This window comes from Podospora pseudocomata, chromosome 7, assembly GCF_035222375.1.
Source record: "Podospora pseudocomata strain CBS 415.72m chromosome 7, whole genome shotgun sequence".
NCBI classification, from domain to species: domain Eukaryota; kingdom Fungi; phylum Ascomycota; class Sordariomycetes; order Sordariales; family Podosporaceae; genus Podospora; species Podospora pseudocomata.
The window spans coordinates 2,707,365-2,735,357 of NC_085891.1; the positions used below are offsets into that span (position 1 = coordinate 2,707,365).

Sequence of the window (27,993 nt, forward strand, 5' to 3'; positions counted from 1 at the left end):
TCAATTCAGGGTTTGTTTGGGTGGAGGCTCAAACTAATTAAACGTCGCGATATTGAGAATAACAACACAACACTGTAGCCAGGAAATGAGACAGAGAATGGGGATAGAAAACAGTTGCCTCAGATTCCGAGAAATGATGACAGAGAGAAAGCTGGGCAAAGGTAGCACGGGGCAAAGCAGACTGGCCTCCCTCTCGCTCTCCCTCTCTCTCTCTCTCGAGACACACCTATTTTTGTGTGATGATTTCGCTGTGTGCACGCCTCCCGCTCTCAAATCAGTGACAAGCCACTTGCCCGTCTTTGGCACCCTGGTCTGATGTACGGTGTGTGTACCCCGTGCCCGCCGTGAGTCGTCACTCGTCAGCGCCAGGGTGCTGCTCTCGGTACCTACCAAGGTACCGCTACCAGGGCAAGACACACCCTCTGTACTCGCCGGCCTGTCCAACAAGGCTTGGTTTATATTAGCATGGCCTGTCCACGATTCCTGCCTCTGACCCTTCTCTTGGTCTCGACAAAGCAACAACATCGCGACCAACTAAACCACGACGACATCAAGTCTTACAAGAGAGAGTCCTTCTCTTGTCACAGAAGATCATCGCCAGCAGCATCTGCCGAATAGCCCAGCCAACACCTCTTTTGCCCGACAAGACACGAACCGTCTTCCCCCGGTCAAAAAGTAACAAAGCTGCCCATATCAACTTGCTCCGGTCCTTTGGTGAGTGTGACTCAGTTCTCAGTCTTCAGTCCTCAGTCCTCAGTTTCCTTGTTGTCGCCAACCTGGGCACACACAACGCGACACTTCTTTATGCTTGTAAATAAACAAGCGAGCGAGCAAGAGAGATCGATGGTTATCGCTGTTGCCCATCATTACCCCTTCCCGGCCCGTCGCACCGTGTCTGGCTCCATCAGGAACACCTCTGCTAACACACGGCCTGCGGCACTTTGAAGAAGCGGCTCGAAGCAACCCAACACCCAAAAGTGTCAATATGGCGACCATGGCTACTGCTGCTCGCGATATCGCGACGACCTCCTCCCCCTCTCCCGGCCGAGACAACTTAACTGCTGTAGCGGCCGCCCGGAGTGTCCCTGTGACGACCCATCCGAACAACCTGCCGACTCCCCCCAACTCGATATCTCCCAACCTGCCTCCGGTAGGCCTTCGCGCCCACCTGATGAGAGCGGGCGTCGAGCCCTCGGTCGACTCCGACCTGGAACTGCACGACCGCGACGCTCACGACGATGAGCACTCCGGTCCGGGATCGCCCCCGTACGACTCGGCCGGAGCCATCACGTCAGCAATGCTGGCCAACTGCCACCTGCCCGAGATCCTGCTGGGTCAGGGCCCGTTGCCGATTCGCCACATTATGGGTTATCTGACCACCACGGTCCCCGGCTTCGCGGGCATCCCGCCTGCCAAAGCCCGGCGGCTGGTCGTGGCCGCGCTAGAGGGAAAGGGAAACGGTGGCGTGGGCAGTGGCCCGGATGGTGACGTAGAGTTTATCAAGGTGGGCTGGGGACGGTGGCATGCGAAGCGGAGGGGCCAGGGCAGCAGAGCTACAGCTGCCGCCTACGACCCTCCCTCGCGCCGCACGTCGCCCGGCGGGAGCTCCTACCCGACAAGCATCCCTATCAACAAGGGCGGCCCCGGGTGGCACCACTTGGACCGGTCTCGACTCGCAGCCATGCTCGGGACGAGCGCCGGCGGCGCCTCATCAGCAGCCTTCTCTCATGACGACCGTCTCAACGAAGACCGGTTCATGAACATGATGGACCACGAGGCCGACAAAATGTCGCTCGACGGATCCGGATCCGCATCGTGCTCCGAGGCGCCCGATGAGGACTTTCCCATGGACCGCGACGACCCCGAGGACGCAACCGACGACGAGGACTGGGCAGCCGTCGGTGCGGCGGCGCTTCGAGCGTCATCCTATCAGGCCCAGTCCGACAACCAAAGACACCTCTCCCCTTTCAACAACGTATATTCTTCCAGCATGCGCTCCTTCTCCGGCGGCATGGCGCGACCACCTCAGCTCAACTTCAAGATCCCACCATCGGGCTTGGCGGGAGTCATGGTGGCCGACGCACAGGAGCGCGACGCCGTGGAGGCTCTTCTTCAGCTTGGATCTGTCTAATAGCATCTTTTATCTGCATATCTGGCTCGGCGTTTTCAACAAGTGGGCGGGGCAAGCATTCATCATCATCATCACATCTTCACTCATATCACGAACACAAACCAACCATTCGACAAACAAACCACAATACATATACATACAATTCCCTGTCGTTTGGTTGGCGAGTTGTTCTGGGAAGCGGGGCAGGGGGAGTAGGGTTGGTTTCACTTCTTTTCTCAGGGCGCCGGAGGCTTTGTTAATACCTTTTTTTATTTATTAAAGCCTGGATGTTGTGCACCAGGAAACATTTATAATTCATGGTTCTCAGGTGGTAAAAGAAAGAGAAGGGATGACACATGGAATGAACTTTGATATCTTTGGGCTTTTTTGGGGGGGGGATTGGGGAAGGTAAACATGGAATCGGGGAAGCAAAACATCAGGCATGGCAATTCTCTCGAATTTCCTTCTTCCTCGAACACAATCAAAACCCACACAACACACTATTTACTACAACACACTTTACACAGCATATTCTTTTCTCTTCTCACATTTGTTGGGGTTAGGTTTTTCCTTTTTTTCTCCCTTCTTCCTTTCACGATGGGGGGGCGTTTCCGGTTATTTTCGGCGCAGGACGACAGGGGCTGGGAACATTTGCAACAACGCACTTTCTTCATCACACAACTCTCAACTCCATTATTGCAACACGCTTGCTTCACTTTATCACACCGCTGCTGCGGGACGGGACGGTGGGGAGGGGGGGGGGCCGCTAAGGACAACACATCAACAACACCACCAAACACAATCCACAATTGGGCATTGTTTTTCTTTGTACCATCTCGATTCCTTTCTTTCTTTTTCGTTCTGCTGCTGCGTGGTTCGTTTGTTGACAAGGGGGCATCTTTTTTTTTTAATAGCGGTCACCGACTTTCTGGATTGACACTTGACAGGGGGGGAAGTGCACCCAAGCTTCGGATCGTCAAGCCGAGAAAGGAATGGTGTTTCTCCACAAGCCTCAAAGGGGGTGGTGGTTTTGACGGCGGCACGACCCGCCAATAACACTAGCCCTCTTTTTTTCTGGGGCGGGCGGGTATGGAGTTCCGGTGAGCTGGCACTGGGGCGGGCCAGCGAGATTCTATGCAAATGCACGATGGTACCTTGGGGGGAAAGATGATCTAAGGCATTGAGACCTGAGGGGAGCTAAAGACGGGCACCAGGCACAGGCACAGGCACAGGCACAGAAGAGAAAGAAAGAAAGCGAGAATTGTTGGACCGAGAGAAACCGAGCTTGTTGATGGGCGTGATTGGACCGACTGATTTGAAGGCTTGATCAAAGGGGGCAATTTGACTGATTGATGTGATTATTCTGGTCTTGGTGTTTTGTGGGCTCTTTGTTTTGTTCTGTGGCACTGCGTGTTGGTGATGGTGAAAGTGGTTACGTGCATATACATGCATATATATATATATATATATGTTTCTTTTGTGAGAAGCTGGGGGTTTTGACATTGAGGTTGGTTTAGGATGTTTTTAATTATGAGGCATGATGGAATGGGTGAAGGCGGAGAGAGAGAGACTGGGGGATTACTGATGCTTGGACCTTGAGCCCTTGGTTTTGTTTGCTACGATCAGGACCTTACTTACATTCTGTTTGGGGATATATACCACAGAAGCTTAGCTACACCTCGTGTGCTCGGTCACAAAGACAACAACAAACTAGAACAAGAAAAAAGAACAAAATACCAAAGGACAAATAAAGCATATTACATGTCGCACGATTTTTCTCTTGTCTGTTGTTGTGGTTGATAGCAGAGTTCCAGCGAATAATTCTCCCGTAGGACCGGTACCGGAAATCAAAAGCCGGTCCCGGACTGCCGGACGGAGGGGGGCGGGTACCGGGGGAGCCGGGGCGGGTCAGCCGGGCCCAGGCAAAACTCCAGCTCAACAAACATTCTTGGCTTTTCGCTTGTCTGGTGGGTAGGGTTTCGGGATATTTGTGGACTTTTGTGGAGGAGGAAGATCCACTAAGTTGTGGTGGTGGGTGGATGTATTGGGCGAGATCCTTGATCGGGATCGACGTTTACAATGAGCTGGGAATGATCAACGGCTTTTTTTGACGGTTCAAGATTTTGTATGCACAGGTAATTCACCTATCGCAACATTGTGTGAAATTGATCTTGGGGAGAAAGAAGTGGTTTAACCCCCCTCATGAAGTGGCAGATCGAGAGGAACGGCAGATAGAGGATGTTCAAAGATCTCGATTTCGAGATCCATAGTGGAGAGGTCATTGTGGAGGAGCTCGCAACAACACTGTGTGGAAACATTGTGGGGGGGTGAAGGTGTGTGTTATCAGATTATGCTGGCATCTGCTGATGTGTTTACACATGGCATGACGCGGGGACAAAGCGGGCTTCGGTTTCAATACCTCTTCAAAATATTTGTGTGTGAAATTCGCACGGGGGGGAAAAAAACCCTAACTTCCCCAACCTGGAGACGAGAAAAAAGGGGGGTGGGCGACGGGTTTTGATACCATCGCCATGCTCTCTGGCAGTCCTAAATAGGAATGAGAGAGGATGGTACAAGGTATAAGAACCTTGAAAGAGAGTCTGGGGTGGGAGAAAGTGACGTAGTAGGTGGGATGGGGATGGCATGGGAAAAATTAAAGATGATGGTGCTTGAAACTACCTATCCACAAGTTCAGTTCATATGGGGTGGTGGTTGTAAATGGGAAAGTTGAAAAAAGAATATCAAGTGCGGTTTATGTGGATCGAACACATGACCTTCAGATTTGTTGATTGAAGTGGACTTCAGTCTGACGCTCTCCCAACTGAGCTAAACCCGCTTTTGATGATGGTGTTGGGGGAGGGAATAGTGCATATGAGGGTATTGTCAGCTTCATCAAGTTGCACAAACAAAGCGCTCCTTTGCTTGCTTCTCAAGTCTCAACATGCAGCTGTGTTTGGGTTCACCCTCTAGCCAAATACTCACTGTGTCAACAACACCTCAAGTGATTGTTGATTTTAAGCTTTGTTTTTGTATTAGAGGAGAGTTCCCCGATCAAACCATGACCTCTCTACACACCCCCTTAGCAATAAAAATACAGCTCTTCCTCATACAACATAACCCCCCTTTCTCTCCTACTCCAGATCATAACCATCCATCCACCCACCCAACCGACCAGCAGCACCAATGCTTCCTTGTCCACCAACCAACAAAACCATAAAAACCAGAGTGCCGTAACGCCAATGCTATGATGCACATACACCACCCTCTTATGCACCCTCCGAAACGCAATGTATCTTTTTGGTACAGTCAACCACACCAATCCCACCATTTTCCCTCGTACCCCTTCCATCCCCTTTTGCTATCCCCCCAATTCGCCACAACTCTCACGCCCCTACGAAGAAGTAGTCTTCTCCAAAAACTCCTTCGCCTCATTCACCTTGGTCGCCAAGTACGGACTCCCCCCGCGATCAGGATGGTTGAGCAGCATCAGCGTCCTGTGCGCCTTCCTGACCTTGTCCTTTGTGATGGAGCTCTCCTGAAGCGACAGGATCAGCGCCGCCTCGCGCTTGTTCATCCTGGGCTCGAAGCCGCCCTTGTAAAAGGCTTTGCCGAGGGCGCCGACGCCGCCGCGGGAGCGACGCCAGGCTACGAGGCCTGCTCTGCCCTATACCGAGAAATTAGCGAGGTGTTTTGCGATAGATATAGATAGAGGGACATACGAGGAAGGCAGCAACTGCTACTCCTGCGCCGATGGCTACTGCGGACATTTCGGATTCGGGTTTGCTGGTTTGTTGAGACGAGGTTTGGGGTGTCTGCGCGGGGGCTTTGGACATGTAGCGGTTGGAATGCGACAAGCGGATATTACTTTCGCGCGTTGTGGTGGTGGCGGTGGTTGTCGTCGTCGGGTGGTGCGATGTGGTGGACGGTGACGATGATGACGGCAAGCAATGGAATCAACTTTTTTGACCAGGGGTTTGCGATTTGCGAAAAGTCGCAGAAGTCGGGATTTGCCGCCCGCTTGCCGGCCGGTGACTGGCTGAAATTTTTACAATGTTACGGGTATTTCACTGAAACAATGCAATAAAAAGCGGGGATGGACGGGTTCTCGGCATTTTGACACATGCTTCCCATTACAGTAACTTTGCGAGTATTAGGACATCACAACTGAAACTCATCACTCCTCCGGCCCAGGCCTATGGTATGCCCCCGGCGGCTTGCCCAGCTGATCTTCGACTTCCTTCAGCACCTTCATCTCCATCTCCTCCTCCGCCAACTTTTTCCGCTGCTCGTCTTCCGGCGTCGGCAAGTCCGCCCCTGGGATGGCAGCCGCTCCGTAATTACCTGCCCCACCACGGCCAGTCCCGCCGGTCTTTTGACGGGTTGCTATGCTTGCGGCGACGGCCTTTTTGGTGCGCTCCGCGTCTTCGGACTGCTGCTTGGCCGAGGCAGCCGTGTCTGCTGCGCCGTAGAAGTTGCCGGCTCCTCCTCTGCCGCCGCGGGAATAGGGGACGGGGGCGGGTTGTTGCTGGATGGTGGTGGCAGTCTTGGTGAGGTCGGCTTGGGCTTCGAGGTCCTTTGTGGTGTTAGTTCAAGTACAAATATGACAAACTAGGAGTGATAACTCACAGCAGAAGCCTCCGAAGCCTTCTGGACATCCTCTATATCCTTCTTGCTGTAATAGTTGCCAGCCCCACCACGGCCCGTACGACGAAATACGTCGTCGGACATGTTGCAAGATCAGCAGCAATTGAGAACTCAAAAAATGGGTTTATTCTAGGCCAATTGATACACTAGGTTTTGAGATGTAAGAGTCAAGAGTTTCATTCCCATGAGCTGAAAAAAAGGGGGCAAAAGGTGGTAAGTGAGGTTCAGGCGTAGTAGGTAGTCCCTTCCCTTATCCCTCTTATCAGTTACACCCCTCACTTTTGAGACTCCTTATCGCAAGTCACCTCATTCATTCACTCATGAAATTCAACTGCCAAGCTGATATCCCACCTCTTGGAGGTTGATCACCACACTGGGCGTACGTATTCTTACTCGACGCCACAATTTGGATTTTGGAAGGAGCACATGATGAAGAAGAGGGAAAATTGCGAGATCTGAGTTGGTTATGCATAGGTGGCTGAGGGAATTTGGGTTGAGGTGGTGTGTGAATGTCGTAATGTTCACACAAGGCTGGGAAAAAAAAAAAAAGAAGAATATGTCTGCCGAAGACGGACGGTTGGGATATGCCTTAGTTTTCCAAGGTCGCTCATGCAAGACCGAATGGAGCAAAGAATTCCAGTGTCACTTGTGTATACGTGCTGTTTCCGTGAATAGGAAGGTCATTTCAAATCCATCGGAGAAGCCCGGCTCGTGAAAAGCTGAGGAGGGGGCAGTGTTCCATAACTCCCCAATCCCCAAAGTCTTCCCAAATTCAAGCCACACATCATGAACCACACCTCCTCCGTTCACCGGGACCTTTGATATATCAATTGTGGCAAACGCAGGTGTCAACACGCAACAAGTCTGTTATTGTCCTCAGCTTTCCAAACCATCTTATTTTAGGAACCCTCCGTCACGGAGAGAATTCCAGCTTTTAGATTTTCTCCTAATGCAAAGACCACCGGAATCGCCGGCCAAGCTATAAAACCCATCCGGAAAGCCAAAAAAAGGTCTCATTCCCAACCACGGTATCGGTAATTTTCCAGAAACACACCTTTTCCTGTCGCGTGGCACGTATGTTAGTCAGGTACAGGAACCGTCGTGTTGTCAGCCCTGAAAAAAAGGGTGAGCTACTGTTTACCTACATGCATGCTGACTTACAGCATGAAATCAATGGCGACATAATCATCCCTTCACAGGAACGCTGGTACCTGTCGTTGTTGTTTACGTGTATGTCTCTATATGTAAGTGTTGCTATTTTCTACCTCATCCCCACAAATGATATTCCTTGCCCATATGCCTCGCTACTTCCAGCCGAGTGAGCTACAGAAAACACCCGAGCCGACCGATCGATCGATCACCCTCCGGAGCTGGTCGATCCCTGGGTGAAATAGAACCGCAACCTTGCTAGGTGCCGTTGCGGGTTTTCGAAAACCGTTTAAAAATCCGGGAGTCTCGGTGATAGAAGGAAAAAAAGAAAGAAAAAAAGCGGTTCGTTCCTGGTGATGATTCCAATGCCACCCATCTTCCAACTTTTTACCGTGTACATAGTACTAGTGTACCTAGACAGTGCCAATTCATAGGGATTATTCCGTCCTACCCAAAAGAGAAGGCAGCTGTCGTGGCTGTCGAAAAGAAAAAGTCAGCTGGCCGCTTTTCTCAAAGTCATTTGCCCCTCGTCTTCCATGGCACTGCACACACACTTCTCTAAACGGGTGTGAGTGAGTGAGTGAGGATGGTTTCCTGCGCCATGTCACCCGAGGCTACATGAATAGGCATGTGGCTGGCTTTTTTTTTTTTTTTTTTTTTTAAAAAAAAAAAAAAAAGGACAACATATGCCTCCTTACCTCAGCAGGGGGGTTTTGGTCTCAAAAGGTATTCGGATTCTAGAAGTGTGGGTGTCAGACTAAACAAGAGGTGGTGGTACACATCGGGTCTTCATGCTTAAATGCGCCCTGTGGTACCGGGCAAGGGAGATGTTGTTAGATTTGTTTGATGGCCAGGTTATTAGGGTTTGCTGTGATGGCCATTGTTTTTGTTCCGGCGAATGCCCTTGTCTGCTTCTTTGAAACGCAACGGCAACTCCTCCTCTCTGGTCACTCTGATGAACCGGCACTCGGTTTCTGCCTGTCCGGCAGAAATGAAAGGCCCTGGTTTGTTAGCAACAAAGAAGACACATCACAATCCGACGTAGCAATCCCATGTTGTGGACCGACAAATATGTGCCTGAAAGAGAGCCCGATGACAAGGGCAGGCAAGCAAGGGCAGACGACCGAGTGATGAGATCTCGAGCCACGTTGTGTGGCTTGCCAGTGGTCTGGCAAAGGAGATCTCTTGGTTCCAGTTCCGTGCCGTCTTCTGAGGATAAAAATTTTCTTCTTCGGAGATTCGACTTGTCAGCAAGCCAAAAAGTCAATGGTTGGTCTCGGATTGGCGTCGTCTAAGAGCGAGGTAGCAGTGATGCCGTCCAACTGCTTTGGTGAGGCGGCGTAGATAGTGGGGACATTGTGTTAGGTGAAGCTGTATGTAGAGCTATGTACACACACTACTAGCCTTGGGAGGAAAAAAAAGTGTGGAAAGCTAGGCACGCACGAAGGCCAGTCTGGCCCGTCTTGTTTCCCCTTGATCCACGACCCGGTGATCTCGACGATTGGCCGGTATGTACCCATTTTCCAGGACTGTGGGACACTCTCGCCGACAGCGACTGGAGCCCCGTCAAAAGAAAAAGAACCGAATCGGGTGAAAGAGGGGGTTGCGTGCTCCGAGGTTATTGGTCAAGCGGCTGGTGTTGTGTCGGGAGTGGATGTGCGGAGTGCTGAAAGGACTCGAGCTCGCTTTGTTCTTGCTTAAGATACTCCGCAGGATATATAGATACCGGTAGGTATGTATGTAGCTGTAGGCCTGGCTGGATTATAAGTGGTGGTGGTCAATTGGTGAGCCGAGAATGGGGACCGATATCCCCCTTCATTCTGTCAAAGTCAATTGGTGTCGTTTCAACTGACAAGTCCCTACCTTATGCCTCAAATATGTTTTCTTCCAGTGAGGGGCATGGATGTCTGTTCCTGGTGCGCCAGTTCCTTGAGTTGAAGCTGGCGCGCTGCATGAACCACCCGAGGGAGTTAAAAGCGGAGGCTTTGGCCTTGTGCAGGGAGGGGGTGTTGTTAGCGCCGATGACAGCCCCGATGCACAGTGCGACCGCTCGGCTTCAAGGATAAAATGTGGATCTTTGCCAGTTGTGAAGTTGGCACGTTGATAAGACAGTCGAACAAAGATAAAGAGACAATTGTAATGGGTCTCTGCTGTGTCTAGAATCATAAAAAGTTTCAGAGCAACAATTCCGCAGTGACACGTTTGCAGTTGTTGCTTTACGTTCTGAAAAACTTCCAACCCAGGTTTCTCATGGCTTGGATCCTTACTGTGCAAGATAGATGTATACAACGGCTGAGCTAAAGAATGGTCTGAATCAATGAGTGTGGTTGTCAGATTTGGGAAAAGACTCATGTGCTTTGAATAGGTAGTGCCTCCTACGATTGTTGAGAGTCTATTTCAACTCAGTTTATCCTATTATTTCTCTAATTTGTGCTGAATGGCCTCACTGCCGAGAGCTTCATGAGGAGAAGCTTGGCTCCACAGCACCTCATGACCCCATCCAGATCCAGCCCCTCTTCCCAGCAATGGCTTTCAAGCTAGGAAAGATGGCGATCCCGGATGGGGAACACGACAGGCGGGGTACATAAGTAGCGACATGCGGGTATCATCAAGCTTGCGTTCCTGTTCCTAGGCCGGTAGCATAGCTATCACAACACTATTCCTCTGCCGTGACTTTTTTTTTTTTTGGCATTTGGCGAGCACCACTGTGGCAAGCGTCAACTGATGTTGCTTACGAAACTGACCGAGGGAATTGTGCAATTCGGTCACTGAACAGAGAGAGAAACCCATTGAGTCATTGTGGAGACGGACATTTCTTAGCCATGGCTCAGGACTCGTGACACGGCGACAGCTGCCACCGCTTTGTCCCAAGCAAGGCATTCCAAGTTCCATTCAGAGGGGGTCACACGGCGGTTGCTACACCGAGGCCGCGTCTGCACGGAGAGGGCCAGAGAGAGAGAGAGAGAGAGAGAGAGAGAGAGAGAGAGAGAGAGAGAAAAGGACAGACCGAAGCAGGATGTAGAGCCCGGTGTTCTACAGTACATAAATGTCCAAAATGTTGAGAATGGGCGATCTGAACCGAGTTCGGCATGGCAGGTCCCAGATCAACAGCGATTTTCTTGCTCCGATAGCCCATAGCAAAAAGCTTATCTCGATCCGGGAGACCCTCCATGCACATCACCACAAGGTGAAGAGACAGATATCCAGATGCCGAGCCAATTCCAATATCGGCTTCACACCACCCACCTTATGGAAAAGGGCATCCCAATCAGCTAGCTTCCCCAGCCTGCAGTTGAGTTGACGCTGTTGCACGCAGGGACGGACAGGCAACTTCCAGAAACAGTCGCAATATTGGCCCACCACTGTCCATGGTCACCCGCACCAGCTTTCCTACAGTGCATGCATCAGGTAGGTGGTCCTTATGTGCAGTTTTTGCGCAGCTGGCAGCAGACCCGAGAGGCCAGCTGACGCATTCGGCAAGGGCATGAAGATTGGTGTTCCAAGTTATCTTCACTGTTCACTGTTCACGGCTTTGGGTCTGTACCAATCGAGATGCCACCTACTCCAGACGCAGCACCAGTGTCCGAGGTGGTAAAGGTACTACTAGGTTTGGCACCTGGCCTCTCCCTGAGAAAGCTCAAGGGGGGTGAGAGAAGGGGTTGCAAACCAGGGCAGGCCGGACTCTTTGTGGGCCACGTACCCCGATCGTACCCCCGGGCCCCGACCTCCTTTGGCTTTCGTTGTTGCTTGCAATTCGCACCCCTTCCACGGCCGTCCAAGGCCAGCCAGCCAGCCAGGCTCTTTTTCAGGTTGGATGAATTATGCATGCGTTGCCAGTGCTGAGGGCTGTCAGTTTCAACACAGTGCACCTAGCCAGGTCAGGTATCTTATTACTAGGTAGGTGGTCTGGTAGGGAACCAGTGGTGTGTCTAGCCTCCCGCCAAACACACAGCGGCGGCTTGTCTTGTCTTGTCCAGTCTTTGTGAACAAAAAATCCCCCTTTTTACAGATTATTTTTTTTCTGCACCCTTTTTTTTTTTTTTTTTTTTTTTGGAGACAGGGCTCAGCGATTGAATCATTCAACATCGATTTTCCATTGCCTTGTTTCCGTCGCATGCCACGCGCCCCGCCTCCTCCACCCCAGCAATCGTCAAGCCTAGCTTACAATCCATCCCTCCTGGCGGCCCATTCTTTTGTTCAGTCTGTGCCGTGACCTACGGCAGGCACAGCCACTCAGGTTTACCTGCTCGCATCATCTCCTGTTATTGATATTGTTATTATTTTTTTGGTTCCTTCCACCTTTCTCCAGAAGCAATTGGAAATTATTATTTTCTTTCGGCGATCTCTCATCTTCTGGACAAATATCACGGCGGAGCATCGAGATTGGCTGAAGAGTCACCCACACCCCCCCTGGACCATACCCTAGCACCCTCTCTCCTAAGCTGCTACGCCCGAAATTATTATTGCTCCCCGCGCTTGGAATCTCGACGGGCCATCCCAAACACTGGACATAACCACCAACACCTTTTCGTGAACCTCTCCCCTTGCCGCCACCGACACACTTTCACAGCGTCTCACCACACCAGCGCACGCCTTCTGATCAGCACTCTCTATTTTTCTTTTTCTTCTTCTCTTTTTTTTGGTAACTTGTTGTGTTTGGATACAGTAGTAGGTTGCCAGAGCTGTGCAGCCAGTTGGATTACTGCACCGCTTTCGCAATGGCCTCTTCCAAGGTAGCTAGGTCTCTCTCAACACCACCGGCAAAGCGCGGCGTCGGCTCCCACCCAACTGCAGGACTTTTTGAGCAGACAGAAACATGAGAACATGTGCTGACCACAATTTTCCTTCACTCGTTCAGGAAATTCAACAGACCTCTCGACCCCTGAACCACCGACCCTCCATGACCTCGTCGTCGTCCATCCCAGGGGGCCTCACCCTGAGCCGCCAATCCCACTCCCGAAACCACTCCCACTCCATCATCGGAGCCACCCTCAACGGCACCCACCGCGTTACCCGTCGCAAGAGCATGACAAACACGGGCGCTAATGTTGCAGCCGTAGCTGCTGCCTTTACGGAACCCGGCGACGGGCCCATGCCCCTCCAGATCTCGGCCCGCCGAAACACACTGTCCAAGAATGGCCTCTCCCGGTCCGTGGTGGCTGGCAGCCTGCCGTCTCCGCCAGCAAGCCTGCCCAGTCGCAAATTCCTGGCCGGGACAGGCATGAGCAACTTGCAGGAGAATGCAATCGACGACGAACTCAATGACGCATCGGGGGATGACGCCGATTCGGCCTTCCAGAAAGCTCGCGTTAGAAGAGCAAGCGACGGACAGCCCCTGGTCAAGGAAGGTGGACGCAAGAGCAATCGCCCAGAGCTTCGCTGCGAGAAGTGCGGGAAGGGATACAAGCATAGCAGCTGCCTGACCAAGCATTTGTTTGTGCCCATTTTCCTTTCCCTACCCTCTCCCACCACGTGGTCCCTGAGTGTGGAGCGAGGTATTCCGTGCCGGTCGTGGCTTGTCGACTGTGCTGTTTGAACACTATTGTTGACTTTGTCTCTGTCCCAGGTGGGAACATACCCCCGAATGGTCCTACACTTCCAAGCTCTTGATTTCGAAGCATCAGCAGGTGCAGCTGCTCGAGGCTGCTTCGGTACTCGTTGCTATGAACAAGGACTCAGCCACCACGCCCCCAGATTCGGCCCGGGACTTCAACAGCGAACAGGGTTCGGCGTCGCCCCCAGCAAGCGGCTTCTCGGATCCCCAGGACCGGAGCTCGGCCGATACCACCCCACCGCCGCAGCTGGACGCTGTTGGCGCTGCGAACGGGTCGTACAGAAACTTCAGCAAGAGGTTCAGCAACGGCAGTGGGATTTCCCGGTCATATCAGTCTGCGCCTTTTGGAAGTTCAGCTCTTGGCAGCGTTCCAAACGGATCCGGGTTTGGCCACTTCCGGCAGCTGAGCCAGGACCAAAGACCAACATCGTCTGGCAAAAATGCTACCGGTCAGGCCGACAGCGAGCTTGCTGCTGCCCTGCTGGGTTGCAGTTTCGGTAGCCACAACGGGTCTTCGCGGACGGTCCACCTTCCGGCCGACGCACCTCCCGTGCCGCCCCTCCCTACCAAGTTCCTCGAGGAGGCCATGTTGGGCAGCAGCTTCATGAACAGTTACCCCAGCAGGGCTCCTGAGAGTTTCACCCGAGGAGAGCTCCGCCGTGTAGACGTCAAGATGGAGGAAGCCGAGAGCGTCATGGACGAAGACGACGAGGACATGCGCTCCCGCGGCCGAAGCGAAGAGGACGACGACGGTGTATTCGGCCGAATGGAGGAATAAGCTCGCGGCGGGCTTGTTCGGTTTTTATTTCGAGCGGGAACGCCTCGCCATGGTCTCGCTCGGGCGGGCTTTTATGATGTGACGAGGGATTCTGTTTTCTTATGTACCTTTATATTGTTGAACTATTGTAAATGAGGTCGCTCCGCCAACGGCCCTTATCACCGAAGAATGGAGAGCGTCGCGTCCTGTTCATGTCCCGCGGCATGGACCGGGGAGCCGACCAGCTTCACGAGGTTAAAGTGAGGGCTGTGTGCGAGCGTTGAGCGATTCCTCGAGCGGTTAGCGAGCGACTGTCTTTCAGAGACAAAATAAACGAGTATTTTGCTCTAATCAAACTAGAAATAATAAAGAAATGCACAAAGTTGAAAGAACAAGATGCAATGCAATGGTGAGGAGAATTCCGAACGGTGAAGACTGAAGCTGGGATTGGTCGGACGAGGACCAACAAACAGACTTTCAGGCTGCTACCGACTTGGATGTTCGTGTCAGCGACATAGGTGGTGGGTGGTGTTCAAAGCTTGATGGTAACTGGGCGTGTGTGTGTTGTGTGTGTGTGTGTGTGTTTTGTGAAGGGTAGTATTCTGTGCATCTCTTTTTATTGTATCGGTTGGCTTGTTGAAGGTGGATGGGAGCTTTGGGCAGCAGTCGGTTATTGTTGACAAACAGACGACGACAAGGCGACAAGGAGATGGTAGGTAGGTAGGACTGGGGGGATGGGGGAGAAGAGAAGCGCGGGGTTAGATGCAGCGAGGTGGTGGGGACTGGGAAGGCAAGACGTCACTGTATCCACACGGATTTTGGGGGGCCCCTGTTCCCACGCGAGTGTCGCCGCCGCCGCCGCGGTGAGGACAAGCCTCTTTTCTGCGCTTTTGGTTCCATCTCCGTTTTTTTTTTTTTGGGAACACGAGAATTTTGATATCGACAAGCTACCTATCATTGCGCGAAGGACGGATAGGAAGTTTACATAATCTTTTTCTTCTTCATACACAGCCTTTCACCCATTTTGGCGATACGGAGAGGTTAGATCTCACGAGCGCGCTCATCGCGCGTCGTCACACACACACACACACACACACACACGAGATTTTGGCTACAGCGCCCACCCATCAAACGACAACAGTTTCGTGGATCTGACAGCAGATATTCACCGCGCCGACATCATGCCCCGAATCAAAGAGGCGGCGGCGGATGCCCTTACTGCAGTGGAAAAGGCGTCTGACACGGTTGCCCACCTGGCCACGCGCGCCGAGGTCGCTGCGGGGGATGCGGTCGTTGCTGCTCCTGCCACCATCGCCCGGTCGTTGCCCCGGGATACGGCGAGACTTGCCCTGGGGGTAGGGATGAGTTTCGGGGTTGAGGTGGTGGGGAGGTGGGTGGTCAGGTATTTGACCAAGGGGGAGGGGGTTGATGGGATGTTGGAGGATGGGAGGGATGATTTGGTTGTGGTTGGGTGGAGGATGTAAGTCAAGATTTCTGTTGTGTGTTGGGTTGAAAGGTGAAGGCTCGGTCAGCTTTGCAAGGCTGAGGCAGGGCTGAGAAAACGATATATCTCCGCTCGGTCAGATATGGGGATGAGACCAAGCTAACATGACCGGTTGGGGGGACAGACTCGTACTAGCACTGGGTTGGCTCGGTGACTTTGACGGTTGGGATTTGGCTTCGCTGGCTTTGCTTTCGCATGGTCCTGCGGTAAGTTTTGTTCCGTTCTCTTCTCCGATTGCCGCAAATGCAAAAAATCCGGGGATTTTCCGTCTTTGGTAGCCAGAGCACAGCCCCAAAAACTGACATGCATATGCTACCTAGACGTTTCTTGTCTCTGTCTTTTACGGCATTCGCTGGTTGACCGCCGGCGCCTATCTCGGTGTGGAGGTCGTATCAACTGCCTTGCCGTTCCTCCTTTTGCGTCATCTCTCCGGTGACGGGGGCAAGGAGAGTGCTGCCACACCGAACAGGGAGATCGTCACCGACAAGTGGATTCAACTTCTTACTAGCCTTCAGGCGGGATTGGTCTACAGTGTTGTGCTCTTCCTGGCTGGCAGGACGTTCCTGTCGGATGTGTTTGTGCTCCACTTTGAGGGGATTCCTACTGTCAAGCCTGCCGTTGAGCCGGCGGGCATCTTTACGGGGGCGGATGGGGTCGCGACGGGGGTTTTGGGGTTGTTGATGGGGTGGGCTGCTAGGAGGTTCATCTTTGCGCCTGTGGTTACGGCTCCCGAGGGGACGGTCGGGGATGAGGAGAATGAGAGGTTTGATCCTGCGAGTGCGAGCTTGGAGGAGACGGTCAAGTGGAATTTGTGGGGGTGGAGGGACAAGACGAAGGTTTCGGTTGTGAGGACGGGCGCGGCTGTGGTTGCTACGGTTGTGGGCACGTATTTGGATACGGCATTGGGGATTAGGGGCGTTGATCAGGTTGGGGCGGGGGTCTATGCTGGTGTTTGGGGATTGGCGGTTGTGTTGACGGGCGTGGCGTTGACGTATGTGGGGAGCATCTGAGGCGGGTGAAGGTGGAAGAGGGGGTGTTCGGTGAAGCGGCTATGGGATGACTCTCTCCCGGCCAGGGTTCTACGACATGCGATGGATGACGCAAGGTACGGGGAGCTGGGGTCGTGGTGGTGGGTTCGCAAAGCTTAGGCATCGGCAACATGTGGGATGCATCTAGGATGGAATGGATAGGAAGACAGGAGACCACCACTTGCGGCTGCCGGATCTTGCATGGACCGGGCTTCCATATGAGCAGGCATCCATCTTGGTCGCTTAACAAGCGCGGAGGGTGGTGGTAGCAAGGAGGGTTGCGGTTGCGGTGGTGTGGTGGTGGATACGGTAATGGTGATGGCTTGAAGCAACGGTTTTTTTCCCTTCTTCCTCGTTACAGCCGATGGCAGCAGTATCAACAGCCGCGGCATGTGTGTGTCGTGCAACCCCAACAAGCGGCGGCTGTTCACCGGGGCGAGTGCTACGTATGTAGGTATGTAGGATATAATGCGGATAGCTAATAGTATGAAGCGAGTTTGCAGCGCCGGCACATGGCAAGCCGGGATCAGTTAGAATGACGACTTTCCAGCCCAAGGCCCGGGGGCCCAGCTGAATAGCTGGTATGACCGGGAAGGGAAACGCAAGGCTTTCTCCGGTGTCGGCAGGGGGCACGGTGGGCGTTTGAGTTCTGGTTGTTGTCATCATTGCTCACCGTTTTTCCATCCCCCTATTGTGTCTCGCGATAATTGCTCCATACGACTGGGGGAACGGACTGGGGACTGGGACGGTGAGTGAGTGTCAGTATTTTTTTGTTGCTATTGTTCAGCCCCAGGAGCTGCGCCATATTTTTAGCGGGCCTTCTCGGCGCCTCATTAGTGTACCGGGACCCGGACGCCGTAGGCGGGGTGTCCACTATACGGGACCGGCTGCTTTTTGAAGCTGAGGCCGCCAAAGGGGGAGGAGGAGGAGAATTGGAACGGACTTTGCCATGCGAAACCAAAAAGTTAGTTTCGGCTTCGGATGGCTTTGAGCACGGCTGCGGCAACCGGCTTTCTTCTTTTGATCTTGCTGAAGCCCTTCAATTTCGGTGCAGAGAAACATGCAATAGAAGCGAGGCGCAGTTTGGATGGTGAGGTGCAGCTGTGAGTCTGACCAATGGGAGGGGATGTGGTGACTGAAATGGGCAAAGAGAGCCTGTGAGAGCCGCGCTGGAAACCAGATTGAATCCAAATCTGCCCTTTTGCCCTCTGCACAGCGTCTAAGATCACGTTTTCGGGGGGATAGATGGGGGATAGCTGGGATAAAGTCGTTTCCCTTTTCGAATGTGGTATTGAGGCTTCTCGGGGCTAAGAATGGGGGGGGGGGGGAAGCACCACCACACCGCAACCGCACCCACACACTACCTTGGGGGACAAGCTACTTTTTGATGTTACATATCGGTTTGGGGGGGAGATGGCAGGCTGTGAGACGCGTGATCAGACGCCCCCCCGTTATGTCTGATGGCCTCTTTCTCCCTCTTTGGTTTTTTCTTGGGATGAGCAGGGGATAGCGAGAAAGACGACTCATACCCACATCAGCACAGCTTTCGGGATGGGGCTATCCTTTTCTTCTTCTCCTTCGTCACCACCACCACCACCACCCCTCCCTGGCTGGGGTTAGGTAGGTAGGCAGGCAGGCACTGCTGCTGAGACGGCCCAGTCTTTGAGGTAACAAAGTCTTGTTGTCTTGGGCAAAGGTGACATTGGAAGTTTACAGCTCTCCAGGTTGGGAAGTCCTAGTCTGGGTTGGAGTACTGACATGTTTTGTCTTGGAAGCACCACTTACATACAACCTTGCCTTGACCTTGAAGCTAAGGTTTAAGCTCTTTTTTTTTTTTGTTTTTTTTTCTTGTTTTTCCGCCCCAGAGGTTGCCGCTTTCTATATATCTCCCCGAGGCTCGCCTCCTCTTCTTGATGGAGATGTGTTTGAACAGACAACACAGCCAATCCCCTTTTGCAGATATTATTACCTGCCTATTCCAAGCCGCCTCGCTTTAGCATTACCATCACGGGCAAACAAAGTCATGACGGACTCGCCGGTCAGGTGGTGTTGAAGTTTGGTCATCTCCTGTTTCGGACTACTGGACTAGTTGGGCAACGTACACTCAGCGAAGTCGTTGTTGTGTCATCGTTGGAAAATTTCCCTTTGGCTTGTCGTTGCCTGGTTCTAGTTTGGGCTTGGGGAACAAGGGAAAAAGATATGAAAGAAGCCACCTCTCCTTCGACAGAGAGTTCTATATCTACCCCATCGTCACCAGCATCTGAAGCAACAATTACACACACATCCTCACCGGCATCCTCTTTAACAACAGTTACTGCTGCTCCTTCGCCAGCTTTGACATCAACAACTCTTGCTCCTTCACCTTCAACAACAGTCAACATTCCTTCCTCATCTGCAACGGAAGACATTCCAACAACAACAACAACAACAACAACAACAACAATGTACGAGTACGAAAGCATCATGACCTTTGACCAGCCCATGATTATGGGCTACGACCCCTCTGGCTCTTCCTCGTCGTACACCACCCCCTCATCTGCTTCTGGAGCCGTGGTCAAGAAGAAGAAGAGCATCAAGTCTGAGACTTCGATTGACCTCCGCGGCCCATTGGAAGTCGATGGCTCAGTCAAGTCAATGGCGAGCATCAAGTTTGACGGGGACTTTGCCGTCAGGGATAGAGTGGAGGCTTATGGGGATGTGGGTGTTCACGGCACACTCAATTGCAGGTTTGTAACCCCCCTTCTCACCCAATTTCTCTGTGAAGAACAGAAGACTAACAACAAGCCAGCTCACGAATGAAGTCAATGGGCAATGTGAAAATCAACGGAAACGCCACATTCGGGGACAAGGTCAAGATCTTTGGGAAGCTGAAGATCAACGGGAGTCTGGAAGTCAATGGTGACTTGGAGGTGTGGGGGGCGTTGACGGTGAACGGATATTTGAAGTGCAGGAACTTGACGGTTCATGCCTCCCTCACAACGGTGGATAGCTCGTGGTATGAGGCGGAGAGCGAGACGGTTCATGGGGCGAAGTTGGTGCAGAGGAGTGGTTATGTTGGTTGAGCGGGAGATTGGTTGATATTTCTTTTGTGGTTTCTTTCATGTTTCATGACTCTGTTTGACATTGGTTGGGCTGGGCATATGGGATTTGGGTTGGACACTGTATACCACCGAGACTTTTGGGCTGTTTCTTTATGTCTGGCATGTTTCCTGTTTTTTCCTTTTCAGTCTTTGGCATCTCGACTCTGGGGAAGGGGCATGATGAGTTATGAATACTGGGTTTTCTTACTGTCATATTTTCCTTGTTATCATGTTTCTGTTACGTCCAGAGTGTTACAGGCTCATAGCCGTCGATTATTTTGGGGATGACATTGGCATTGGTTTCTTGTTCTCAGATACTTCAATTCATTGTTGGCTGTAGCAACAGCATTTAGAGTTGGCCATTGGCATGGCCGTTTAGGTAGCAACATCACAATAGAGCTCAGTACCTGTGTCAACGTTGGCACAGGACTCAACATCATAACCCCTCAACTCTGGTGCGAATAAGCTGTCCGCGTCATCAACTGGCATCATCATGGACAGGGATACCGTCTAGGTAACAAGATTCAAAACGGTAGTAGTCGACATACAACACGGGGGAGACGTGTTAAGTCAAAGACCCAACCAAGACCAAGAGAGCCCGCTTTCTGCCTTACTATCACCTCAATATCATGCCATCTCGAGATGTCCTCAACTCTTAGCTGGGTGACATCGCCGTCAGGCATGCTCAGGAGAGTCCACATCGGGACCTAGTAGTAGTTTGTGCTGCTCAAGTGTGCAAACCCGGGGTTTCAAGAACAACGGAAGGGGAGCTGCTGCCTGCAATGGCCTTGTGTCTGTATCCACAAATGCTTGTCTTGTCTACACATGAGGTATGGAAGTTGCAAAACACATCGTCAAGACGGCGGTTGCCGCGGATAACATGGGGAAGCGAGGCTTTTGATCTAGGAGAAATTAAGTAAGGCATTTTCTGCAGGCACGGGCAGACCAAGGCAGGCAGGCTGCCGGTGAGTGATTCAGAGATGTGATTTGATCGCCGAGATGCTGCAGACGACGGGAGGTGAAGCCACCGATCGGTAACGATTTCGAGAGGGAGCCGGTCGAGGGTTGGGATGCTAAAGAGATAAGATCAACAGTTCCTTGTCAGGGTTACATTGCAGGCTGCAGGTCTGCCGGCCGGCTACAGGAAGCCAGGATGATCATGTGGGGGTGCACAGACCCACTTTGTATCTTCTGCTGCGGGCTGCGGGCCAAGCCAAGGAGCGAATGGAGCTTGGACTTTCGCGACGGGAGCACGAGGCGCGTTTGTTCCACAATCACATTCTCAACCGCCGACTTCACTGCAAACGACACCACCGCGACAGCCTCATCCACCGCCCAACGAGAGCTGGAAACCTTGCTCCACGACGCCCACGAGATAGTGTTTTCACTGAGGACCACTATACTGCAGCTTAATATTCACTTTTGCTTCGCATTGCACCCACTCATGGCTAGGCCTTTTGCGCCAACATCCAACCAGTTGCTCTGACGTCGACGTCAACACCGGAAACATCGTGAAAAAACACACATAAAAAAACAAGAGGACGAATTGGAACAACCAAAAAATGGCTGCTCCGGAGGCCATTCAACCCGTTGTCGATGAGGCCATTCAACCCGTTGTCGATGAGGCCATCTCTCCGCGACAGGATGCGCCACCGTCCATCGAGCAGGCTATGCACGAGTCCATCAAGTCCATCGAAAATATCACGCCTCTCAATCCCCTCGACCTCCGAGCCGACCCCGATGCCCAGGCCACCGTTAGTGACTTCCTCGACTTTACCGAGTACCTCCCGGCCGATATGATGCGTTCTTTGACCCTGATTGGCCAACTTGACCAGGCCTACATCGATTCCTCGAACAACATCGACGACCTCACAACACAATGGGGCCAGCTCCCCGGCCTCCCGGCTGGTGCTAAGAGCAAGAACACACCGGTGGAGCTGCGCAGCCACGTGTCGGAAAACCTGCACCATGCCCTCAACTCTCGCGTCTATTCCCATGCCGAAGCGCAACGGATGGCCGAGAATGTGAACCGTCATCTCAACCGTGCCAAGACCATTCTCGCAAAATTGCAGGCTATGCAGGATAACTACCAAGAGTTAGAGGAGCAACAAAAGAGCCCAGTGGCCAACAGATCGCCTCAGATGTCGAGAGTACCAAAGATTACACTGAAAATAGACGGACAGAAAGTGCGCAGGCCGAGAGTGCCTAGGATCACAGTTCCTGGCGAGGTGTTAGCGCCATACGATATTAACTTTGACGCATACACCACGGGATCGGAGAGCAGTTCGGAGGAAGAGGATGACGCAGTATCTTCCAGCCGGGTCACTCCGGCTCCGCGCATCAAGGTCGTGAAAGGATCAACAAGGCCGCCCAAGTCGAGTGTTCCAAGGGCGCCAAGACCCAGGACATCTGTCCCCCCTCCCAATGTGCCCGGTGGGCTATCCACCAGTGCTGTCATGGCACAGCTCGTCCCTCCACCCGAAAACGCAGTCCCAGGAAGCGCCGATGCACCATGGTGTCAGCTCACTGCGTTTGAACTGGCAAGACTTCGTAAGAGAATGAAGAAGAACGCGGCTTGGACTCCAAGTGATACCATGGTTGCGCGAGAGCTAGCCGCGCTCGGACGAGGCGTCGATGCCTTCAAAGCTGCGAAGAAAAAGGCAGAGGACGAGGGGAGGGTGTTTGAAGGGGCGATGCCGGTGCCGACGATCGACCCTCACACCGGCGAGAAGAGGATGCCGCTCGGGGCTTTGACTGTGGATGCTTTGGCGTCGGATGACAAGAATATCACAAACCGTGGCATGAAACTGAACGAGGCTAAGAAACTCAAGAGGGAGCAACTGGCCAAGCTGGCAGCGGACGAAGCCGAACAGTCGGCTGCCATGTTCCGGGAACAGGCACGGATGATTATGGGGGGCGTGCCTCAACCAGCTGCTGTCGCGGATGCCAAAGCAATCAAGAGCAAGGCTCCGAAGAAGCGGAAACGAGATTCGATGCCGGGAACTGAGGCCGAAGGTGCTGAAGAACAGGAGACCGCGGCGGATGGCAGTCAACAGGCTCAGAGGCCACAGTTTAAGAGAACCAAGACGGAGACGCCTGTACCGCCGCCAATAATAACCTCTGGGAATTCTTTGGGCCCGCCTCAGGAAACGCCGGTCCAGCTTCCCCAGAGGACAAATGCGGTCTTGCACTCTACAACGCCTATACCTTTACCAAACCTTTCACAGGACCAGTCAATAACGGCCAAGCCGGCATCAGTAATATCAGCTACCTCACCCGCCGGTAGCACCGCCGGGCCTTCGAGCGTCCCGACATTGGCACCCATCAAACTGCCGACTACCGAGACACCTATACCACCGCCAGTGATTTCACCGAAGAAGTCAGTGACGCCCATCCTGCCTCCTGTGAGAGAGGCCCGCCAGAAGCAGGCCACTCGGTCGCAAGATCAGCAACAACAGTCACAACCACAGCAGCTTCCACCAGGGGCCGTGTCAGGAGTCGCAAGCAAGACCACGTCAAGGACAGCAAGCCCCGAGCTGGTTGCACCAAAGCCAGATCCCGACGCTGCTCCTGCTCCTACCCCTGCCCCTGCCCAACCAGCATCAACAGTCGTAACCCGCCGCCCAGCTTCGAGAGGAAAAGCGTCAAGCCAAGAGCCAGCACTACCTCACCACCCCCCATCTCTGGCAGCAGACCGTCCCCGCCGGACTAGCACCGCCCGAAACACCCCTGCCCCTCCAGATGTAGCCGCTGCCCTATCTTCTCACGCAACCGCGACGACTTCTGCCACTGCTGCTAGCACCACCGCCGCCACTGCTCCCACCGCCGCCGGCAACTCCACCACCAGACCGGCCAGCAAACGAGCCGGCAAGCGCCCTGCTCCCGGCGTCATCAGCCGGACCAACAGCGGCGGTAACAGCGCCGTGGGTACGCGCAAGGCGGCGCCGAGGAAGAAGCAGAGCGCCGCTGCCGGGTCAAGAACTGCTGGTGGCGGTAACAAGAAGGAGAAAGAGGTGGCGGCGACGCCGGTGGAAACACACGGCGGGACGGCAGAGGTGGAGGTGGACGACGAGGGGAATGTGATTGATCCGGAGGAGCCGAGATATTGTCTGTGTAATCGGGTCAGCTTTGGGACGATGATTCAGTGTGACAATGTTGATGTAAGTAACCCCGGAAGTGGCGGGGGGGAGAAGGAAATGCTAATGGGGAAACAGCAATGCAAACAGGAGTGGTTTCACTTGGAGTGTGTCGGGTTGGAGGACATTCCGGCGAGGACGACGAAGTGGTATTGTCCGGATTGCAGGAAGGCGTTGAAGATTGGGGAGAGGGGGGAGGTTAGTGCCAGGGGGGTGAGGGCGTAGGTTTGGGGTGGTTTTTTGAGTTTCTTTCTTGGGGGATAAATGGGGGGTATGCGTGTTTGAGGGTGTGTTAATGCGGTGAGGTTGGGTTACTTTGTTAGGTTAGTTGTTTGGTATGGGTGAGTGAGTGAGTGAGCTGGGCAATGAGAACAAGACAGTCGTCCGATTCTTTCTCTCATAAGTGAGGTGAATGTTGCTAATGACTCTTGGCTATCAAAGCAGAATCCAGATGCTCGTATCGCCATTGCTGGTTCTGGAGAATTGAGGTATAAGGTCAGGTCGCTTTGTTATGGAACTGTCTGGAATAAAGGATTCAGTGATAAACAACGAGAACCGTTCGACTTTTCTTGTTATCAAAAGCAGTGCTGTTATAAATGGCGGAGCGACCTCCCAGGCAGATGAACCAACTCCTCGCTTGTCTGACCATCTTGGACGTGAAAGATGGTTTGACCTTGTTGTCTTTATATTGGGTCATCGATCGATGATGAGTGAAGAAAAAGCAAAAGCTCACCAGCCCTGGGTGGGCGGGCTACGAAAACCCAGTTGAGAAAGGTTTTACTGTGGGGGGAGGGGGGGGAGATATTTAAACAGCAGCTCCGACATCCTTACCATTTGTCCTGACCACAAGTGTGATGCCCTGGTAAGGATACTGGAGCTGCTGTTGGAAGGTGGGTGGGGAGAGTGGTGTATATACTCTGGTAGGGGTTGCTCCTCCCTTCTGTTGTTCTGGCTTCTGTTGTTCTGGCTTCTGTTGTTCTGGCTTCTGTTGTTCTGGCTTCTGTTGTTCTGGCTTCTGTTGTTCTGGGTGGAATGATGGTGTGACGTGATGGCAAAGTGTTGACCAACTTCCAGGTTGCGGCATGGAAAATCATTGTTATTATGGAAGGCTTTGAGTGAGTTGAGCTTGCTGCTTGACCCGCAACCGTCGTGCTTGTGGTGATTCAGTGCCGTCACTGCCACCACATACCTAAGATACCCAAGGTAGCCTTCCTACATCAGGTGCATGTCGAATATACCAGCAGCAACAGTCAAGATCCCATGAAGTTCCCCGCTCAATATCACAACAAATCTCGATGAAAAGTACGGAACATCACTCAAGTGCATAAACCATTTCGCTAAGACGCTTCGTATACCTGCATGTAGCTGCCCCCAGAGCGAACAAACCATTACCCTAACTTCCAAAGTGAGGGATGTATCTCTCCCAATGTGGCGTTTGAAAACAGACTCGGGCAGGTGGCTGATGTTGATGAAGGACTCGAGAAGAAAGGTGGTGTCAAGGCACAGCCTCCACCAAACACGCCTTCCAACATAATAAGCTCGAAAACATCAAATTTCAAACTCACCGCCGAGCCTGCTCTAAAGTTATCCTTTGTAGTTTGTTCATCGAGATTCAACTTGAAGTACTCAAGCAAAGCAAGAGCTAATGACATCAACACTTCTACTCTCTCGCGACATAGTAGCTTGTCCAACACGATCCCATAAAAGTCTCCCTCCAAGACCCCTTTCCCGCTGAGTAATGTAATCACCTTAAACCAACATCACCATCAAAGCGTCTCTCATCGTCAGCCCAAAAAAGGAAAGTTGCGAGGTTACATTGAAGATGATCTACAAACTCGACCCAGTTGACGATGCACACCCCGCATAATACCCGGCTTCCTTTCCGGTTCCGAATGAACAAGCTTTTGGGAGGAAGTGCCTAGCGATAAATGGGAAGCTCAAACGTTGGGGACCACTGCAAAAAGTGCTTCTCGAGGAATTATTTTGTGATTTGCGGCTGGTGTTTTGGAGGTCCAAACGGGACGGGAAATGCAAAAGAGTGAAGGTCAAGGGTCTTGAGGGTTTCTTAGTTTATTGTAAGCTTACGGGGTGTGATACTAGGGTGATACTGTTCATTCTGATCTCGAAGCAGCGTGCGTTATGGTATCTTCATGTTCAATGGCCCGATGTTACATGCTGACTCTAACCTTACCCACAGACCCATCTATCACAGCTCCTCTGGCAGTCTATACCACTGTGACAACCTCCCAGTACGCATCAAAGCTTTGTGACTGCAAATGCGGCTAAACACACCGCCTTGCCAACAACCACTCCCGAACCCTGGGATCGTCATGCAGTGTATGGCGATCAGGGAGTTCACGATGACAAAGAGCATTCTCCATTCGACCGAAAGCACAGCAGCACCGAGATGTCGTTGCGTTGAGGTGTGAGCGGACGGCAAGAAGGTAGGACTTTCTCGTGGGGATGGCACATCCCGTGCCGCTGTCACAGTTAGTATCAAACATCAGACGGAAGGGCAGGTAGGTGTCTGTGTGGGCTGTCAGGAGGTTAAACACCCAAGGGTCCCAGAGCAGAGTCAAAGCTGCCTCCTATCAGTCCTTCCTGCTCTTCTTCTCCTTAACTCGAGGCACTGCCTTTACCTTCCGTACATATCTTTCCCAATGATACCGATACGCCTCATTAGTTTCACCAGACCAAACACACCCTACTTGAAGTTGACCATCACCTCAGCAGACACAACAACATGAAGCTCCCATGCCTACCTCTTCACCTCCACCACCACCACCACCACCTCCTCCTCCTCCTCCTCCCCCTCACCCTCCCATCAGCCTCCCCCCTCCCAGTCACACCACAACCCGGCCCCTGCCCCCTCCTCCACATCCTCTCCGCCCGTGAGACCACCGCCCCCCCAGGCTTCGGCTCCTCCATAACCCTTACTCAACTCCTCCTCTCAACCTTCAACCACTCCTCCCCTCCCCCCACCCACCCAACCATAACCGCCGAAGCAATAGACTACCCGGCCCTAGGCGCCAACACATCCGAATACGCCGCCTCAGTAACAACCGGAACAGCAGCAGTCATCAAACGGCTTTCTACATTCAACGCCCTGTGTCCAGAGACAATACTCATCCTCCATGGGTTCAGCCAGGGAGGGCAGATCATAGATGATGCGCTTTGCGGGGTGCCTCATGATTTTACTGGACGAGGAAAACCTGATGAAGATGGGGGACGGGTTGGGAGGCCTTTGGTTAGGAGGGAGGTGCAAAGGAATATTGCGGCGGTGGTGTTGATGGGGAGTCCGAGGTTTACTGGTGGGAAAAGGAGGGGGGAGAAGGGGACGGCGAAGGTGGGAGGATTTGCTGCCCGACCGGAGGGGTTCAGCTGTCCGGTGTTTGATGATAGGATGGCGAGTTTTTGTGATGAGGGGGATCCGTTTTGTTCGGATGGGGAGAATGAGGAGGTTCATGGGGGGTATGGGGGAGTTTATGGGGGGGAGGCGTTGGGGTTTGTGGTTGAGAGAGTGCTGGTTGGGTGAACTTGGATAGAGTTGATATGGGCTTTTTTTTTCTTTTTCTTTTTTTTTCTCTTCTTTTTTTTTCTTTTTTTTTTTTTTGACTGACTGGCGTTGGTTATGGGCCGCGAATATGTCTGGATGATAGGAACTAGCTATCCGAAACATAATAGTAATTGGGATCTAAATCTTGGTTCGAGTTGTGATCAACTCGGAAAAGAAGTGTAGTGCCGTCGCTGGATGAACTGTATGTATCTCGGATGAATGACTCGAGTTGCTCAACGTCCCGATGCTCATTGGGTTGAATAGGATTGTGCTTAGACCTATCAAAGGTGATATCAGCATGAGATGAACTCAATGGATGATGCACTTCAAACCGATATGAGTGAGTCTCAACCAGAGCCGTCCTTGTTCCATAGTCCCCGCTACAAACTCCCACTAGATGATCCTGACTCGGCCTTAAGATCCGATATCAACGCCGTTGAGCGTTGCTTTTCACAGCCACTCTCAGAAACTATCA

General features: G+C 52.6%; 8 protein-coding genes and 1 non-coding gene across 9 annotated transcripts; 7 read left to right on the plus strand and 2 right to left on the minus strand.

Annotated features, from left to right (window-relative positions):
- Positions 1-465: 465 nt before the first annotated feature.
- STB3 (DNA-binding proteins Bright/BRCAA1/RBP1 and proteins containing BRIGHT domain) lies at positions 466-2,433 on the plus strand (the record flags this gene model as incomplete). The annotated part of the gene is made up of 3 exons (XM_062893778.1): positions 466-580; positions 619-714; positions 948-2,433. 3 exons carry the CDS (start codon positions 466-468, stop codon positions 2,129-2,131), a joined length of 1,395 nt encoding a protein of 464 aa, XP_062739621.1. The 3' UTR covers positions 2,132-2,433.
- A 2,423-nt stretch (positions 2,434-4,856) lies between these two features.
- Positions 4,857-4,946, plus strand: QC762_0112170. The gene has a single exon. It is a non-coding gene; the product is annotated as a tRNA-Phe (tRNA).
- Positions 4,947-5,074: 128 nt separating this feature from the next.
- Positions 5,075-5,943, minus strand: PAM18 (mitochondrial import inner membrane translocase subunit TIM14; the record flags this gene model as incomplete). Its single annotated transcript, XM_062893779.1, has 2 exons — positions 5,075-5,774; positions 5,830-5,943. The coding sequence occupies 2 exons, from the start codon at positions 5,941-5,943 to the stop codon at positions 5,502-5,504; spliced, it is 387 nt and encodes a 128-aa protein (XP_062739622.1). The 3' UTR covers positions 5,075-5,501.
- Positions 5,944-6,284: 341 nt separating this feature from the next.
- Positions 6,285-7,460, minus strand: QC762_709310 (uncharacterized protein; the record flags this gene model as incomplete). The annotated part of the gene is made up of 2 exons (XM_062893780.1): positions 6,737-7,460; positions 6,285-6,683 (listed from the first exon to the last, which is right to left on the minus strand). The coding sequence occupies exons 1-2, from the start codon at positions 6,836-6,838 to the stop codon at positions 6,285-6,287; spliced, it is 501 nt and encodes a 166-aa protein (XP_062739623.1). The 5' UTR covers positions 6,839-7,460.
- Positions 7,461-11,899: 4,439 nt separating this feature from the next.
- On the plus strand, positions 11,900-14,667 carry QC762_709320 (uncharacterized protein). Its single transcript, XM_062893781.1, has 3 exons — positions 11,900-12,636; positions 12,762-13,336; positions 13,470-14,667. The coding sequence occupies exons 1-3, from the start codon at positions 12,622-12,624 to the stop codon at positions 14,233-14,235; spliced, it is 1,356 nt and encodes a 451-aa protein (XP_062739624.1). The 5' UTR covers positions 11,900-12,621; the 3' UTR covers positions 14,236-14,667.
- Positions 14,668-14,991: 324 nt separating this feature from the next.
- Positions 14,992-17,279, plus strand: QC762_709330 (uncharacterized protein). The gene is made up of 3 exons (XM_062893782.1): positions 14,992-15,694; positions 15,843-15,924; positions 16,039-17,279. Exons 1-3 carry the CDS (start codon positions 15,396-15,398, stop codon positions 16,726-16,728), a joined length of 1,071 nt encoding a protein of 356 aa, XP_062739625.1. The 5' UTR covers positions 14,992-15,395; the 3' UTR covers positions 16,729-17,279.
- An 875-nt stretch (positions 17,280-18,154) lies between these two features.
- On the plus strand, positions 18,155-20,262 carry QC762_709340 (uncharacterized protein). Its single transcript, XM_062893783.1, has 2 exons — positions 18,155-19,472; positions 19,535-20,262. The coding sequence occupies exons 1-2, from the start codon at positions 18,946-18,948 to the stop codon at positions 19,806-19,808; spliced, it is 801 nt and encodes a 266-aa protein (XP_062739626.1). The 5' UTR covers positions 18,155-18,945; the 3' UTR covers positions 19,809-20,262.
- A 1,126-nt stretch (positions 20,263-21,388) lies between these two features.
- QC762_709350 (uncharacterized protein) lies at positions 21,389-24,187 on the plus strand (the record flags this gene model as incomplete). Its single annotated transcript, XM_062893784.1, has 2 exons — positions 21,389-23,986; positions 24,041-24,187. The coding sequence occupies 2 exons, from the start codon at positions 21,389-21,391 to the stop codon at positions 24,185-24,187; spliced, it is 2,745 nt and encodes a 914-aa protein (XP_062739627.1).
- Positions 24,188-26,705: 2,518 nt separating this feature from the next.
- On the plus strand, positions 26,706-27,497 carry QC762_709360 (uncharacterized protein; the record flags this gene model as incomplete). The annotated part of the gene is made up of 1 exon (XM_062893785.1): positions 26,706-27,497. The coding sequence occupies one exon, from the start codon at positions 26,706-26,708 to the stop codon at positions 27,495-27,497; it is 792 nt and encodes a 263-aa protein (XP_062739628.1).
- Positions 27,498-27,993: the final 496 nt, after the last annotated feature.

Coding starts and splice junctions, on each gene's coding strand:
- QC762_709320 (XM_062893781.1), top strand. Junction 13,337..13,469: donor AGCTGCCTGACCAAGCATTT/GTTTGTGCCCAT, acceptor TCTCTGTCCCAG/GTGGGAACATACCCCCGAAT.
- QC762_709330 (XM_062893782.1), top strand. CDS start 15,396: ATGCCCCGAATCAAAGAGGCGGCGGCGGATGCCCTTACTGCAGTGGAA. Junction 15,695..15,842: donor GTTGTGGTTGGGTGGAGGAT/GTAAGTCAAGAT, acceptor TTGGGGGGACAG/ACTCGTACTAGCACTGGGTT. Junction 15,925..16,038: donor TGCTTTCGCATGGTCCTGCG/GTAAGTTTTGTT, acceptor TATGCTACCTAG/ACGTTTCTTGTCTCTGTCTT.
- QC762_709340 (XM_062893783.1), top strand. CDS start 18,946: ATGAAAGAAGCCACCTCTCCTTCGACAGAGAGTTCTATATCTACCCCA. Junction 19,473..19,534: donor CACGGCACACTCAATTGCAG/GTTTGTAACCCC, acceptor ACAACAAGCCAG/CTCACGAATGAAGTCAATGG.